Below are 14,276 nucleotides of genomic sequence, written 5' to 3'. Positions count from 1 at the left end.
TATGAGATCCTGTGGTAATAACAGAGAAATCGTTACATGAAATATTGTTATCTGTGGTTTCAGAATATGAACGAATCGCTGAGTGGCTGGGTTTAAATCATAGACGGCCAGTTCTGTTAGATACTCCTCATTGTTCACAGATTCTAGTTTTTAAATGGCGTTGTGTTTTGCTAACGTCCGTAACCTTACAATCAATACTCGTATACAAAAACCATGAATGTCGAAATTTACGTAGTTGATCTTTGTATTAAAATACGTATTTAATGAGAGGGTTTGATCGGTATATTAGTCTGAGCTGAATTAGATGGTAAAAACTTTTATTATAGAAGAGAGTTGTTTCTTAATTTGTATGAATTGTGAGCCTATAAAAGGGGAAATTTGGGGACGGTGTGTACATTGGTTTGTGGTTGAAATTTGTTGTTTAAGAAAATGAATGTAATCTTCGTTAAAAAAATCAGCCGGGTGGTCATTATTTAACACATGTTTCTGTTGAAGGATAATAATTAGAACAAAATTTCATAAATTAGAACAAAGGTTAAAAATTTCTGTTTATCAATGATATAACCAGATTACGTTTAAGAAAACTGTAGATAAAACTACTGAAACTGGTGTAGAGGCCAGTAAATGTTCTTTTATGATAAACTGAGGAAGAAAATATTTACCTTCTTCCATAATCCTGAAGTCTAGGAACATTAAAGAGCTATTTTCTCCGAGTTCGGATGGAAACTAAATATGGGGGTGTTGAAAATTAAGGTAAGAAAGTAACTTAGAAACATGACGAGTGTCGAAACAGCAAGAAAGTGTCACCACTATCGTGTTTGTAAAGGACAGGTTCGAATTCATGTGGACAGTTTTGTAGTCACTTGTTCAAATTCCAATCACGAGTCAAAGTGCACACTATTCTCAAATTTCCTTCATTATCTCCCTTCCTTATATAGGTTCACAATCAATTTAGATAAAGAAACAACTATTTTTGTCTACTAAAAAAAAAAAAAAGCTTCTACCATCAAGTTGAGCTCAGATTAATATACAGACCCAATCGCTGCATTAAATACTGTTATATATTATAATTTATTTCGGACGAGTCTTCGACTTATTATATTACGTATGCTAAGGTATTACTATTTCAAATAACCGGAAATTTTATTTTGAATTTAGAAGTTAATTAAATACTATTATGTACCAAATTTATGGTATTTGCCAACAAGATTGATACACACAATTTTCTTTTTTTAAAAAAAAAACAAATATATTTTAATATACAAACAAAACATTACAATTTATAATAACGGTTATTGTTAATAGTTATTACAAATTATGGCTTATATACAAGAATTTTACAAGTTGACATATACAAGAATTTTACAAGTTGACAGACAATATTGATTCTTATGTCCGGTCTAGAACTGAATATTTTATCGATGACTCAGGCCCATGACGAGCAAATTAATTTTGAGTTGATATTGTCATATCTCGTTTAAGGTAACTAACTTGATTGGCCTCACACCACTGACTTTTACTAATGATGATGTTTAATGTCCTCACAGAAATCCTAACGTCCAGAGTAATTTATTGAAGATGAACGGTTTGTAATGTTCGAAATCTATATACGTTCTTCGTCAAGTTATGTAGTTTTCCGATTAATAGCCGTTAATCACAATTATAGCTTCCTAGGCCTATAGTACACTGACTGTAGTTGTTCAATAATATTCTTATTCTATTGTCTCTCGCTAGCTGCTTTTATACAAATGACGCGAGACTCGAGAACTTTCAACGATGTTCTAGCGCGTTTTCATAAACAAATATTGTTAATTTTTATTTTCAGAAATTCTCTACAAATTCCAGGAACAGGCGGGACTTGCGCAATACACAGCTAACAATATACATCACATGCAAAAAAGAAAACTATACAGAAACAAGCGTAGACACTGAAATAAATGTTTACAGTACTAATTGCAATACAAAGATCAAATACGCATACTTCTATGTTCATGGCTCATGTATAACTAACTATACGTGTAGTCATTACAGGGTCACGTACATTGGGAAAAACAAAAAACAAAACAAATGCTATTTGAAAACCTGGGGCCCGGCATGGCCTAGCGCATTAAGGCGTGCACTTCGTAATCTGAGGGTCGCGGGTTCGAGCCCGAGTCGCGCCAAACATGCTCGCCCTCCCAGCCGTGGAGGCGTTATAATGTAACGGTCAATCCCACTATTCGTTGGTAAAAGAGTAGCCCAAGAGTTGGCGGTGGGTGGTGATGACTAGCTGCCTTCCCTCTAGTCTTACACTGCTAAATTAGGGACGGCTAGCACAGATAGCCCTCGAGTAGCTTTGTGCGAAATTCCAAAACAAACAAACAGTTTTGGATCAAGGAAGTTAAGCACTTTCAATTGAAACAGTTAACTCTGCCATTGGTCTCAAATATTAATTTATTCTAAACCTGCCAAAAATAATGTCAAATACAACGGCTATTGACGATTCCTTCTTGTTTATACCCATAACATTATTCTTTGTATACTTTTTTTTTTCAATAACAGCGTTATCGCTTTACTTAGGTGAAAAGTTTGCTTGAAATACTCCCCTGGTAGTGAAAGTATAAATTATAATTTTATTCAAATCAAATCAAATAATGGATCATTAAGAGCTTAAATATAAATTTTAAAAAAAAGTATGGCTCACCAATTTCTGCCAGTCCGGTTACCATAGATCTAGCTCGAGCTCTTCCGAAAGATAAAGTGGTCCCTGGGTCACGCTTAGGTGGCGCTGGAGCTACCTCAGTATAAAATTAAGATTAATTATTTAGTAACAAAGCTCAAAATAAATCATAAGTCCTAAATTATGTATATGTGTGTGATTTGTTTTATTACAGAAGTAAAGAATTGTTTGTTTGTTTTTGGAATTTCGCACAAAGCTACTCGAGGGCTATCAGTGCTAGCCGTCCCTAATTTAGCAGTGTAAGACTACAGGGAAGGCAGCTAGTCATCACCACCAACCACCAACTCTTGGGCTACTCTTTTACCAACGAATAGTGGGATTGACCGACACATTATACACCCCCACGGCTGGGAGGGCGAGCATGCTTAGCGCGACGCGGGCGCGAACCCGCGACCCTTAGATTACGAGTCGCATGCCTTACGCGCTAGGCCATGCCGGGCCAGAAGTAAAGAAAATAAATGAGAAAAAATGATGGTTGTAGTAAGTAAGTCTATTTAAATAGGCCCTCAAAATAAATGTACGTTCGGATCACTTTCAAAATCCATATAATAATTTTCAGTTTTACCGATATATTTATCTATATTTACTTGTATTTTGAGCTCCTCTCGAAGTGTTTGACAAAATAACTTGAATTCTACATTTAAGCCCATGATACCGATTAAATATAAACGAAGAAAGAAAAACGTTTCGAAGCCGAAACAAGAGGCTATGATGTGTTGGAGACTTTCATCTTGACAAAACTAACTTTTTCACTGTTGTTATTAGCATCTAAGGAGATACTAAAAACAGTAATTTAAATTCAAAAATTGAATAGTTACAAAGTTGAACAAAAATTTTGTTGGTCTCAGGATTGATTGTGCAAGTTAAGTTGGATTAAACCTGTAAGGGGTCGTTTAAAATAATCTTCAATATTGAAATTTTCATACCGAAAGCTCCCCTGATAGGAGATCAAAATTATTTGGCAAAGTGGGTTTACTTTAGGACGCACAACAACCTATAAACATGGCATGCATATTTCTAGTGAAGTTATATTGTCACTCGTTACTTTTATCTGGCTATTCACTATAAGCGTGTAAAATTAACTTTTAAAGGGAGCCGTAAATTAGTTTATTCTGAATGTTACTGTGACAGTGCATAAACATTTCATTGCTAACTGTGATTGCCACAGCGTGTGTATGCACAAAAAGCTCACATTATTATTTGATACCCTTTAATTAGAAGTCAGTAACATTAGACATAAAGTTTCTTACTAGTGCTTTGAATTTCGAGCAAAGCTACACAAGGGCTAACTGTGCTAGCTGTCCTTAATTTAGCAGTGTAAGACTAGAATCAAGGCAGCTAGTCGTTACCACCCGCCGCCAACACTTGGGCTCACTTTTACCACTGAATAGTGGGATTGACTGTCACATTATAACGCTCCCACGGCTGAAAGGGTGAGCATGTTTGGTGTTACGGGGATTTGAACCCGCGACCATCGGATTACGAGTCGAGTGCCTTAACCACTTGACCTTCTTACTCTTAAATCTATTTTGTTGTTAAACACCTGCTTTAATTTACGTTAACATCTACATATTAATGTTACCATTGCAACCAGTGTCTAAATTGTGTAAAAGTAAAATAATAGTGTCTATTACTAATTATTAGAAATACCAAAATTCGTTTTTGCTATTTCATTAGAAAAAAAACAAATAAATGTACTGATTGCGTTTTTAAAATTATTTTTCTCTCGATAATTTATTCAGCTTTCCGTAACAAATTGGCCCGGCATGACTAGGTGGGTTAAGGCGTTCGACTAGTAATTTGAGGGTCTTGGGTTCAAATCCCCGGGCCTGGCATGGCTTAGCGCGTAAGGCGTGCGACTCGTAATCCGAGGGTCGCGGGTTCGCGCCCGCATCGCGCCAAACATGCTCGCCCTTTCAGCCGTGGGGGCGTTATAATGTACGGTTAATCCCACTATTCGTTGGTAAAAGAGTAGCCCAAGAGTTGGCGGTGGGTGGTGATGACTAGCTGCCTTCCCTCTAGTCTTACACTGCTAAATTATGGACGGCTAGCACAGATAGCCCTCGAGTAGCTTTGTGCGAAATTCCAAAACAAACAAACAAACAATCAAATCCCCGCCGCTCAACACATGTCGCCCTAAGCGTAGCTTAGCGCGAAATTCAAAAACAAACAAACAAGCATAACAACTTGCTGTGTATCAAATGTACCTGACCCTCCTGGGTATTTAACAACATCAATACCCAAATACCCACACAGTCAAACTTGGAACTTGGAACTTGCTGTGCGTTATAAATATTTTTCATGTGCAACCCAAATTATATTTACTGACGGGTTACGACGCAGTCTGTAACAAAACGTGACAAATCACTTATTTAGACAATTAAATTTTTATCGATTTTTAGCAAAGCTCTGGCATCGTATTTGTCGCTGTGTAAGACGATACTTTTTATTCTTAAAACAATGCCTGATTTTTACCTCTCGTTTTATACACAGATTCTAAAATAAAGCTCCAGTTAGAACTCTCCGGTTAATAGCATATTTAACTAAAACTACATTGTTACTTTTATTGTTTTGAATTGACATAGTGCCATCTACTGTGTTACATTAGTGTATTGTAATTGTATCATTTGTGTTGATTCTTCATAACTAGAAGTTAGTTATCTCACATGCAAGTTACACTTAATGAGTGTGAAATACTTTGTGTCATTTAAAATGTATCGATTTCATCCGTCATACTAAAATATTGTTAATATTATATCAAAAGAGTTAGTTTTTAGCGTATAATAATTTTATAAACACTTTTTTATAGTAAATCACTATATCTTAAGATTTACTTATTCTTTTGTAGTAAGAAACGGTTCAACTGTGATAAAAACTTTGTATAGCTCTCTGTTAATTTTTTTATAATTTTAGTTACGTCGTTTTGAGGTGCATATAGAGTTTGAAAAGTACAAAAAAATCACATTCGCAGTTATGTTGATTACCCTAAAGCGCAGGTTAGCACAGTTTAAAAATAACTTCCAAGAATTTCTTTACAAAAATAACATCCTAGACTTGCTTAATAATAGAGGTCATCCTACACACCGAACGTCAAAGAAATATACTTAATTTTCTCAAAAATCTTGAATCGTTTTCTACATCGGCAAATACTGTAATATAACATCACGAAGAAAACTTGTTTTTCGCGTACGAAACGTTGTGTTTGTATGTGTGGTATTTTGTATTTGAATGCATAAAGTTTATAAAATGTAAAAGCAGTGCTGTATAGTTAAAGTAATTAAAACAGTTAAGTGGCCTGCCTAATTTTTACTCATGTGTAGTGTTAGGTTCGTATAGCTCTGAACGAATCTGATGGCCGTGTGGACGTTTCCGTGACTGCGGGGTTAAACCTATTCCACAGCACGTGATACACACCAAACACTTCTAGTACAAAAGACACTTTAAGCCAAATGGTCTGATCGAAAAATGGCAGACCAATCGGTGAATCTAGTAATAAACACTAGATTTAGCGATACTTTCAAAACTTGGATTTCAGTGGCAAGTATTAAACTTAGTGCTATTATTCTAAGGCCCTTATCAACAAGGTCACGATGCAGGTACTTTTAGTGTTTATAGACAAATGAATACATCCACACACATATTCTTAATACCTTAACATTATTGTCTGAGATGAGTCTCTGAAGGAAGGTAGATCCATTCTCCAAACATCTTTCCTTTGGTAATACATAGTACTATGTATTTACACCCGTTTCTCTTTTACGCGTACATCGTCTGTAATTCCGTAATTCCAATTTCAGTTTTGTATAGTTTTGTAAAGTTCCACAAAATCTTCCACACACACATACCCAATTACCATTTTCATTATATAAGTATCAGCTTCCCCACAAATGTCAAACTATTTTTTGCCGTGGTTAAGAAAGGGTGTAAAGTTAACAGAAAGAAGCCAGTTCGGCAACGTAGACTTAAGTCAGTTACCAAAACACTCATTGAAGTACTTCTAATCACGTATTTGTTTTTAACATCCATACTTGTCCATTAGCGATTAATGATTTCCAAAAAAAACCGTCTTCGCAAAGAGTAAATAATAAAATTTCGGAAAGACACAGGGTCTGTCTTTTTTTTTATATCTAGTACCATTTCTTCATCCAGTCAGGGCAATAATCATTTTAAATCGTGTACCTATACACTTTACCGTGTATCTTGGAGCTTTAGTGTCAATTGCATACATTTTTTGTAAGTTGGTAGTTGTAATTTGCTTCTGATCTTAATTGCACTCTACATTTGAAGACTGTGTATCCACACCAATATGTAAACCTTGTTACTTACAGCTCTAACCACAACATGTTTTGCTTTCCTCAGTCCTTTCCTTATGTTTTAGTTTTATTGTTATATCCTCTGTATGTGTAACGACCTTCGTTTCAAATTTGATTGTTGGATTTACGTCAAATTCGAAAACTAGTTTAGTGTTATGTAAATACACATATAAATAAGTCAGCTCAGGAGGAATGACAAAAACCTGAGCTCAACCTACTCGAACATGAATTGTCAAGTATTTAGTTCTCACTGGCTTAGTTCGACTGTACTGTAAATGATAAAATAGATACATTTCTTGCAAGTTGAGTTTATTAGGGTCTTACATACGAAACCGGTTGCGTTAAACCTTTTTTTGTTTATATCCTACCTTTCTTAAAAGATAATCTTCTTGGGACTGTAGCACATTGTCTCTGATTGAGAGGTCTTCTTGTTCCCGGCGGGTTGTTGACCGTCACCACCGTCATGGCAACCAAGTCTCCTGATTTCCGTATGATGGATACAACCTGGTCGTGCGTAGCTTGAGTGACGTTGTGTCCGTTAATCTAAAGAAGTTATTTCAACATTTTCACACGTCAAGAAGTACATCATTGCATAAACAACAAAAGTTTTTAGAACTTAATTTCAGCTGCAAGACGGTTTAACATAAATATTCATTTCAAAACATAATGGAAACTTCCATCCTCCTCTAGAGTAAGAAAATACTTTCCTTGTTTATATTTTATTTTGAATATAAGAAACGTAAGTTGTGCCCAGAGAATTAATTCCTGGGAGAGGGTCAAAAGTGAAAATTATCATAACATCCATCCAGAGCAAGCTACTACTACTCTCTCTCTCTCTGCTGTTTGAGTATATATATTTGTATACCCAGAAGAGTCAGGTACACTAGACCTCTTCCTCCCAAGCTACTACTCACAGAGATTAGAATTAAAATTGAATTCACTAATAAGTACGATAACTTAATATACTGTTCTTACTTATCATAATAAAAATGCACTGATTCAACAAGTGCTCCTCATAATAAACAATGTACAATTAAAAAAAACGCAATATATATATACGTATATTGAGCAACTTAACATCCTCCAGTGGCTCAGCGACATGTCTCTGAGCTTACAAGGCTAGAAACCAGGTTTCGGTACTCGTGGTAAACAGAGTACATTGTGCTTCATAACAAACAACAACCAAACAAATATTGGTATTGTAGAGATGTCTCCTGACAAATCTATCACAAATAGCTACGACTGCAGGAATTTTCAAGATTCAACGATAAAAGGGTCTTTCTCCTGAACACGTTGAATCTGCAAAAATATAATTGTATTAAGAGCCATCGGCTGTGGTTGTTACTTGAATAATAATAATACGCTCTTCTAGTTCTTGAAAATCCCTATAATATTAGATAAGAAATGTTGTGTTAAAATTATAATTGCTCTAAAACTAATGTCTTATAACGAGTATATTTATATACATTCATGCTTCGACAGTTTGTAAAAGGGGTTCGTGCTATAACAATTGTTTTTGTTGTTTTTTAAAACAAATGATAAATATAAATATCATTCCGATCAGCCCTTTCCTCAGTGGCACAGCGGTATTTATGTCTACTTACAACGCTAGAAGTCGGATTACAATACCCGTGGTGGGCAGAGCACCGATAGCCTATTGTGTACCTTTGTGTTTAATTACAAACAAACAATTGTTCTACAATATACCTCCTATATTTAATGTTCTAGACCTTTGATCATCAGTTTTATTTCTGATTAATGTACTTAGTGGCCAAAAGACCATGCTTCGACCATACTGTTTGTTGTGTCTCAGCTGGCCATCCAAGATCTGGATTAAACTAAACGCGTCATTGACAATGAATATAGTGTGGTTAAAATACAATTAACATTTATTTGTCTAACTGTTGAAAGTCTGTAAAGAAATAGATAGGGAATACAGTGTTAATAAATATACCTAAAATTAATATCTTATGACAAGTACAATTAACGATAATAATATTTATTTAGCTTGGAAAACATGCTCACACCATAAAATACATAAAATTGTTTTGTGTGCTTTTATAAAATGTACGTTCTCCAACGATTTTGGTTATTATGTATAATACACAAAGAATGTACAAATCATTCGATAATGTACATTCATCGTGACACATATATATTTTCAAATATACAGATAACATATTAAATTTTGTATAACTTTTGGGATAGTAGTAATTCTACCAGAAATATTCTGTTTAGTGTGTAGTTATATCAACAGTTTTAGAACACATTATGAATCCAATAAGATTGTGGGCTGATACTCTAGTATAAAGGAACATCGATACTGAGTCTGAAGACGATTTTTTAAGACTGGTAGATAATTTCTTGATGCTCTTATCCAAAGAAGGTTCTTTGCGTTATTTTATAAAGTGAAAAACAACATTGTTTCACTGCAATGTATGCTCCCGTGTTAAGCCTAAGTCTTAAGTATCTAATTTAGTGAGGAAAATCTTAGGGACAGCAGAAAAGGTAACATAAATCTAAACTGTTATATACTGTAGCACTCTATCTGGTGTGCTGAAATACACTATTTAAATTAGACGAATTAACAAGTTTTCCGTAATATTGAAGAGGAACAACAAAAGTTCAAACATAAAATCCTTTTCTTTTAAGAATATTTTATATCTAAGTTCTAATTTAACTTTCATGTAACTCGATAATACCAGTCCTAACAGCGTCCTTAACCTTCTTGATATCTTTGTTTAAAGTTTAATGTAAACGATTCATAAATCTAAGCATAAACAATTATTTTAAACAATCCCTTACATGTCCTTACTCAGGTGTTAGAACGTACAATGAAGAGACAAACCTCCAACACAAAATCTCCTTTTTTCATTCCTGCTTGATCAGCAACACCTCCTCTATCCACATCATCAAGGTATTGCAGACTTGGCCAAGCATAAGTTCTTTGTCTCTCCATCAGAGGGCTGGTTGCTGCAAAGCATATCGTGCAATATCAGATATAAGAATGTTTATGCATATTAAATACATCTTTTAAATGAATACCATGTAAAATAAAAAATTGATATTGAAGGCACAATATGTATCTATTTAGCCATTAGCCAACATTCGGTTCTATAAATTATGATTGTACTATTTCTTTTTTAGAAATTTTATTAACTTAAAACAGTAGTTCAAGAGTTGGCAGTGAGTGTTGCTGACTAGCTGTCTTTCCTTTATCATTGAATGATAAAGGAACGACTAGCTACCCTCGTGTAGCTTTGTGCAAAATTCAAACTAAACTTTTACTAACGAATAAGTGGGATTGACTTCATGTTATAGCGCTCACATGACTGAAAAGGCAAGCATATTTAGTGGTCCGGGGTTTCGAACCCACGACCCTCACTTTACGAGACAAACTCACTAACCATCTAACCATACATAAGGTAATAATTTGAGTCACACTAAGAAATCATTTTGCAGTAAGAAATGTATTTTCGAAGCTCAATGCTTGGTCAAGATGGAACATAAGATTGAAATATTTGAACTGTTCTTCTGTTTTATCTGCTATGTTCTATAAATCTAAACTACTTTGAGGCGCCATCGTCGTGGCAATAGTTACAAGACAGCGGAAGTGACGTATCTTAGCTATTGTTCAATTTACGTGCGTGTGTATGTGCGTTTAAACAACTTGATATATTATGAAATTGACAGCAATTACCTTTAGCTCCCCGAAGTACAAAACCAAAACCTTTCTTTCCTTTATGAAGGACCACTGTACGGGGTGTTCCATTCCTGTAACAATAACGTGTAATGAAAACAAGTAATAAATACAAGTTAATGTCTCATTAATTTACTTTGGTTATATATTTTATATGAGTGAAAGTATCTACAATATTTGACTTTTGAGCAATGTTCGAATTTTAACTGCTTGACAAGAGAATTCGACAAACATAATGAAAAAAAATGTACAGTGTAATGATACTGTTATATATAAACATATGCAACTAAATCACATACTTTATTAGTCAGTCACAAATCAGATTAAAATTACGATTTCACTATGACATCGCACAGAGCAAGCACTAAAAGCAAATTTAAAATCAAGTTTACCAATGATTTATGGTGATAATATTGGTACAGGGAAAATCGCTACAACCACTTTGATACACAGGTTCTGCCATTGTGACCAACTCTATTAGTGGATTCTCAAACTTAAAATATTTCCCTTCAATTTGAGCACTGCTTTTTAGGAATTTGTTAAATCGTTCTAATAGCTAAGATATCTAACATAAAATTAAGTTCGCTAAAGAAATATATCATGTACTAATAATGTAGTTATGGCACAAATATTGCATTAAATGATTACCTGTACATCTTATTGTAGAAAGAAAAAGAAACACATATTGCTGCTGTAAACCATCTACTAACTTACACAAAAAATATCACTTTTAAACCCACATTTTCCATTTTCTAGGCATGGAGTTAACTCTTCTGAGAGGCAGGTCTCGTCCACCAAGATGTTGTCTGGTAGCCGAATTTTCTGTCCTTGCTTTAATTTCTCGCACACAAGATGAAGGAAAAAATCCTTCTTGGCCATTGGCTAATCGACCTTCTAGTAACCCACAATCAGAGATCCCGACCACTAAACAGAACAATTTAGTAGATAATTATAGAAAAAAAAAGATAATAAAATTTTATCTTCTTTTTTTACTTCGTATAAAAATGTTGTTTTCCGTACTTTAGTTATGTGGTTCTTTTAATTAATTATATTATTAGTTTGCAGTTATAATTATTTAGCCTAAACTCTAAGGTTCAATAACAACATAATTGTTGTATCAGTATCCAAACAATAAATAATTCGAAACTTCAACTGTGTATATAATGAAATGGACTTGTTTATATATACATATATATATATGTATTGTTGAATTAGTATATTGTTATATGTACTGTATGTTGCTGAATCAATATGTTGCTATATATATATATTGCTAAACCAATTCGTTAGAGTGTATTTATAAATATGTGACAGTTACATTACTACTTGCACGATAAAACCTGGACTAAGAATAGCAGGTTTTTAAAACATATTTCTTGAGTCAGATTAGTGTTTCTGACTAAGTTACAGACAACTAGCATATCTCACTCCCCTCATGAAACACACAAGTTTCAATGTTCTTCAGAACAAATTCTTTCATTATTTTCATTTACTTCTGCAGCAGCCTGTTGGTCTGTGTCCGAAAATATGTCCTTTTAGAACTTCCGCACGTGGTACCTGAGCACGTGTACCGCATTTGGTCCCGTTTGCTGGTGAGTTTGGGTGTGAACATAGTTTCAAACACGGCGCCACAGAAATCGGCCAGAAACACAAAGTCCGATTCCAAAGTAGAGTTTAGCGACCCTGGCGACCTACTACTGCTAGACCCTTATCATGACTGACTGGCTCTCTGGTCTCGTTTTAACACCCTTGGCAACCTCGAATCTGCCTGTTAAGTTTGATTCTGCTATATTCAAAATTGTTAGAGAAGTTCGAGAGCAGATAAACAAATTCACAAACACACAACGTGAATTACTGCAGTACGAATATCGTAGAAAACGTTGTAATTTTAGGTACACTATAAAATCCGCCCAGTCTATGGTATTCTCACATTAAATCTACGACAGTGTTTAAGACTAATGTTACTTTCTTAATAACAGTATCGTTCAGAATGTGTAATGTTTCTGGTTTTATCGTTTTTAATTGTTTATTATTATAATACTGTTATTATAAGATTGTTTTGTATTACTAGCTTAATATATGAACTTAGGACTAACCCAGATCTCTTATAGGTGGCCAAACCTAGTAAGATGTTTTTGGGTTTAACAGCATTAACAGCTAGGATACCCAACTGATGAAACAATACATAGTAATCTTTATCACTAAAAAGATAATATTTAATTTGCTTGAGTTTTAGCTTTGTTCTAAATTGTAATTTAAAATATTCTGATTGGTTTGTTTGTTTGTTTTGGAATTTCGCACAAAGCTACTCGAGGGCTATCTGTGCTAGCCGTCCCTAATTTAGCAGTGTAAGACTAGAGGGAAGGCAGCTAATCATCACCACCCACCGCCAACTCTTGGGCTACTCTTTTACCAACGAATAGTGGGATTGACCGTCACCTTATAACGCTCCCACGGCTGGGAGGGCGAGCATGTTTGGTGCGACGCGGGCGCGAACCCGCGAATTACGAGTCGCACACCTTACGCGCTAGGCCATGCCAGGCCCCATTCTGATTGGAAGTGAATATTAACAAACAGCTCTTATGAATAGTGAAATGTATTATTATGTTTTTCTAAGGTCTGTAGTCTTTACTTTAGTTATAACACAATACCAATTATTTGTAATATATTCTGTTTAGATGTTGAGTAAACATATTTTCTTGTATTCCTCGCCATAGAAACACAACGTAAAGGAATCGATCCTTGATAAATTGTAATCAGGAGAAATAAAGAGATCTTCACTCATAGTTACTGACACACTTAAAGGAAATAGAGGAACTAACTGTATTTTTTTTAAAACCAAATTTCTGTACATTTTTATGAAGTTCGAATTTAAAAAAGAAAACAAAACACCACGTTGTTTCATTATATATCTTAGATAAACCATGTAAGTAAAAGCTCTATGGCATTACGGCTACTTAATTCTAGCTTTAAAGTCTGTCTCCAGCCTCTCCCCAAAGCTTAGGACGCATCTGTCACACGTATATATGCATATATGCACCAAAACTGATGTACCCGTCCTCTATCCAGATTATGAACTTAAAAACATCTGCTGGTGGATGCTATGATAAATAACACAAAAATCCTAACTTTCACACAGTTTATTTATAACATAACATGTTATTAAAGTAGTCATTATTAAATCATGAAACGTTTTGTATACGTTTAAAGAGCTTGATGTGTGTACACTTAAAACACGTATACACTGTACGATGGGCAGGGTAACTTTGTAGTAAGAGGTAGCGGCGAAAGTGATGGCGCTAAGGGTACTTTCTGTTGCCCGCTTTCAATAGCTAGCTCTTACTATTCTTTTACAAAGTTTCACATGACTAATTAATTGATTATAATTGGCTGCACAAGTATCTTACGGATCAAAGTAGGAAGTTGGTTTAACTCAAAACACGGATCTTCGTATCAGCGTTATGGTAGCTGTTGGAGTATAAACTTCAATCGAATTTATGTATTACAGCAACAGCGGATGTCATTAGGTCCATAAAGAGTGCTA

At 34.6% G+C, this 14,276-nt stretch overlaps 1 protein-coding gene across 3 annotated transcripts in view; it reads right to left on the bottom strand.

Annotated features, from left to right (window-relative positions):
- LOC143238425 (uncharacterized) overlaps positions 1-14,276 on the bottom strand; it is a 42,051-nt gene that overhangs the window by 7,781 nt on the left and 19,994 nt on the right. For all 3 annotated transcript variants that reach the window (XM_076478649.1, XM_076478650.1, XM_076478648.1), the window contains exons 9-13: positions 11,473-11,656; positions 10,733-10,806; positions 9,881-10,005; positions 7,401-7,575; positions 2,684-2,773 (exon numbers count right to left, since the gene is read on the bottom strand). In XM_076478649.1, coding sequence (XP_076334764.1) covers positions 2,684-2,773; positions 7,401-7,575; positions 9,881-10,005; positions 10,733-10,806; positions 11,473-11,656 — 648 coding nt within the window. The remainder of the gene's footprint in view (positions 1-2,683; positions 2,774-7,400; positions 7,576-9,880; positions 10,006-10,732; positions 10,807-11,472; positions 11,657-14,276) is intronic.

This window comes from Tachypleus tridentatus, chromosome 13 (genome assembly GCF_004210375.1).
Source record: "Tachypleus tridentatus isolate NWPU-2018 chromosome 13, ASM421037v1, whole genome shotgun sequence".
In the NCBI taxonomy this organism is placed as follows: domain Eukaryota; kingdom Metazoa; phylum Arthropoda; class Merostomata; order Xiphosura; family Limulidae; genus Tachypleus; species Tachypleus tridentatus.
The sequence above is the reverse complement of the archived record's forward strand: the minus strand, read 5'-3'. Positions and strand labels throughout refer to the sequence as shown.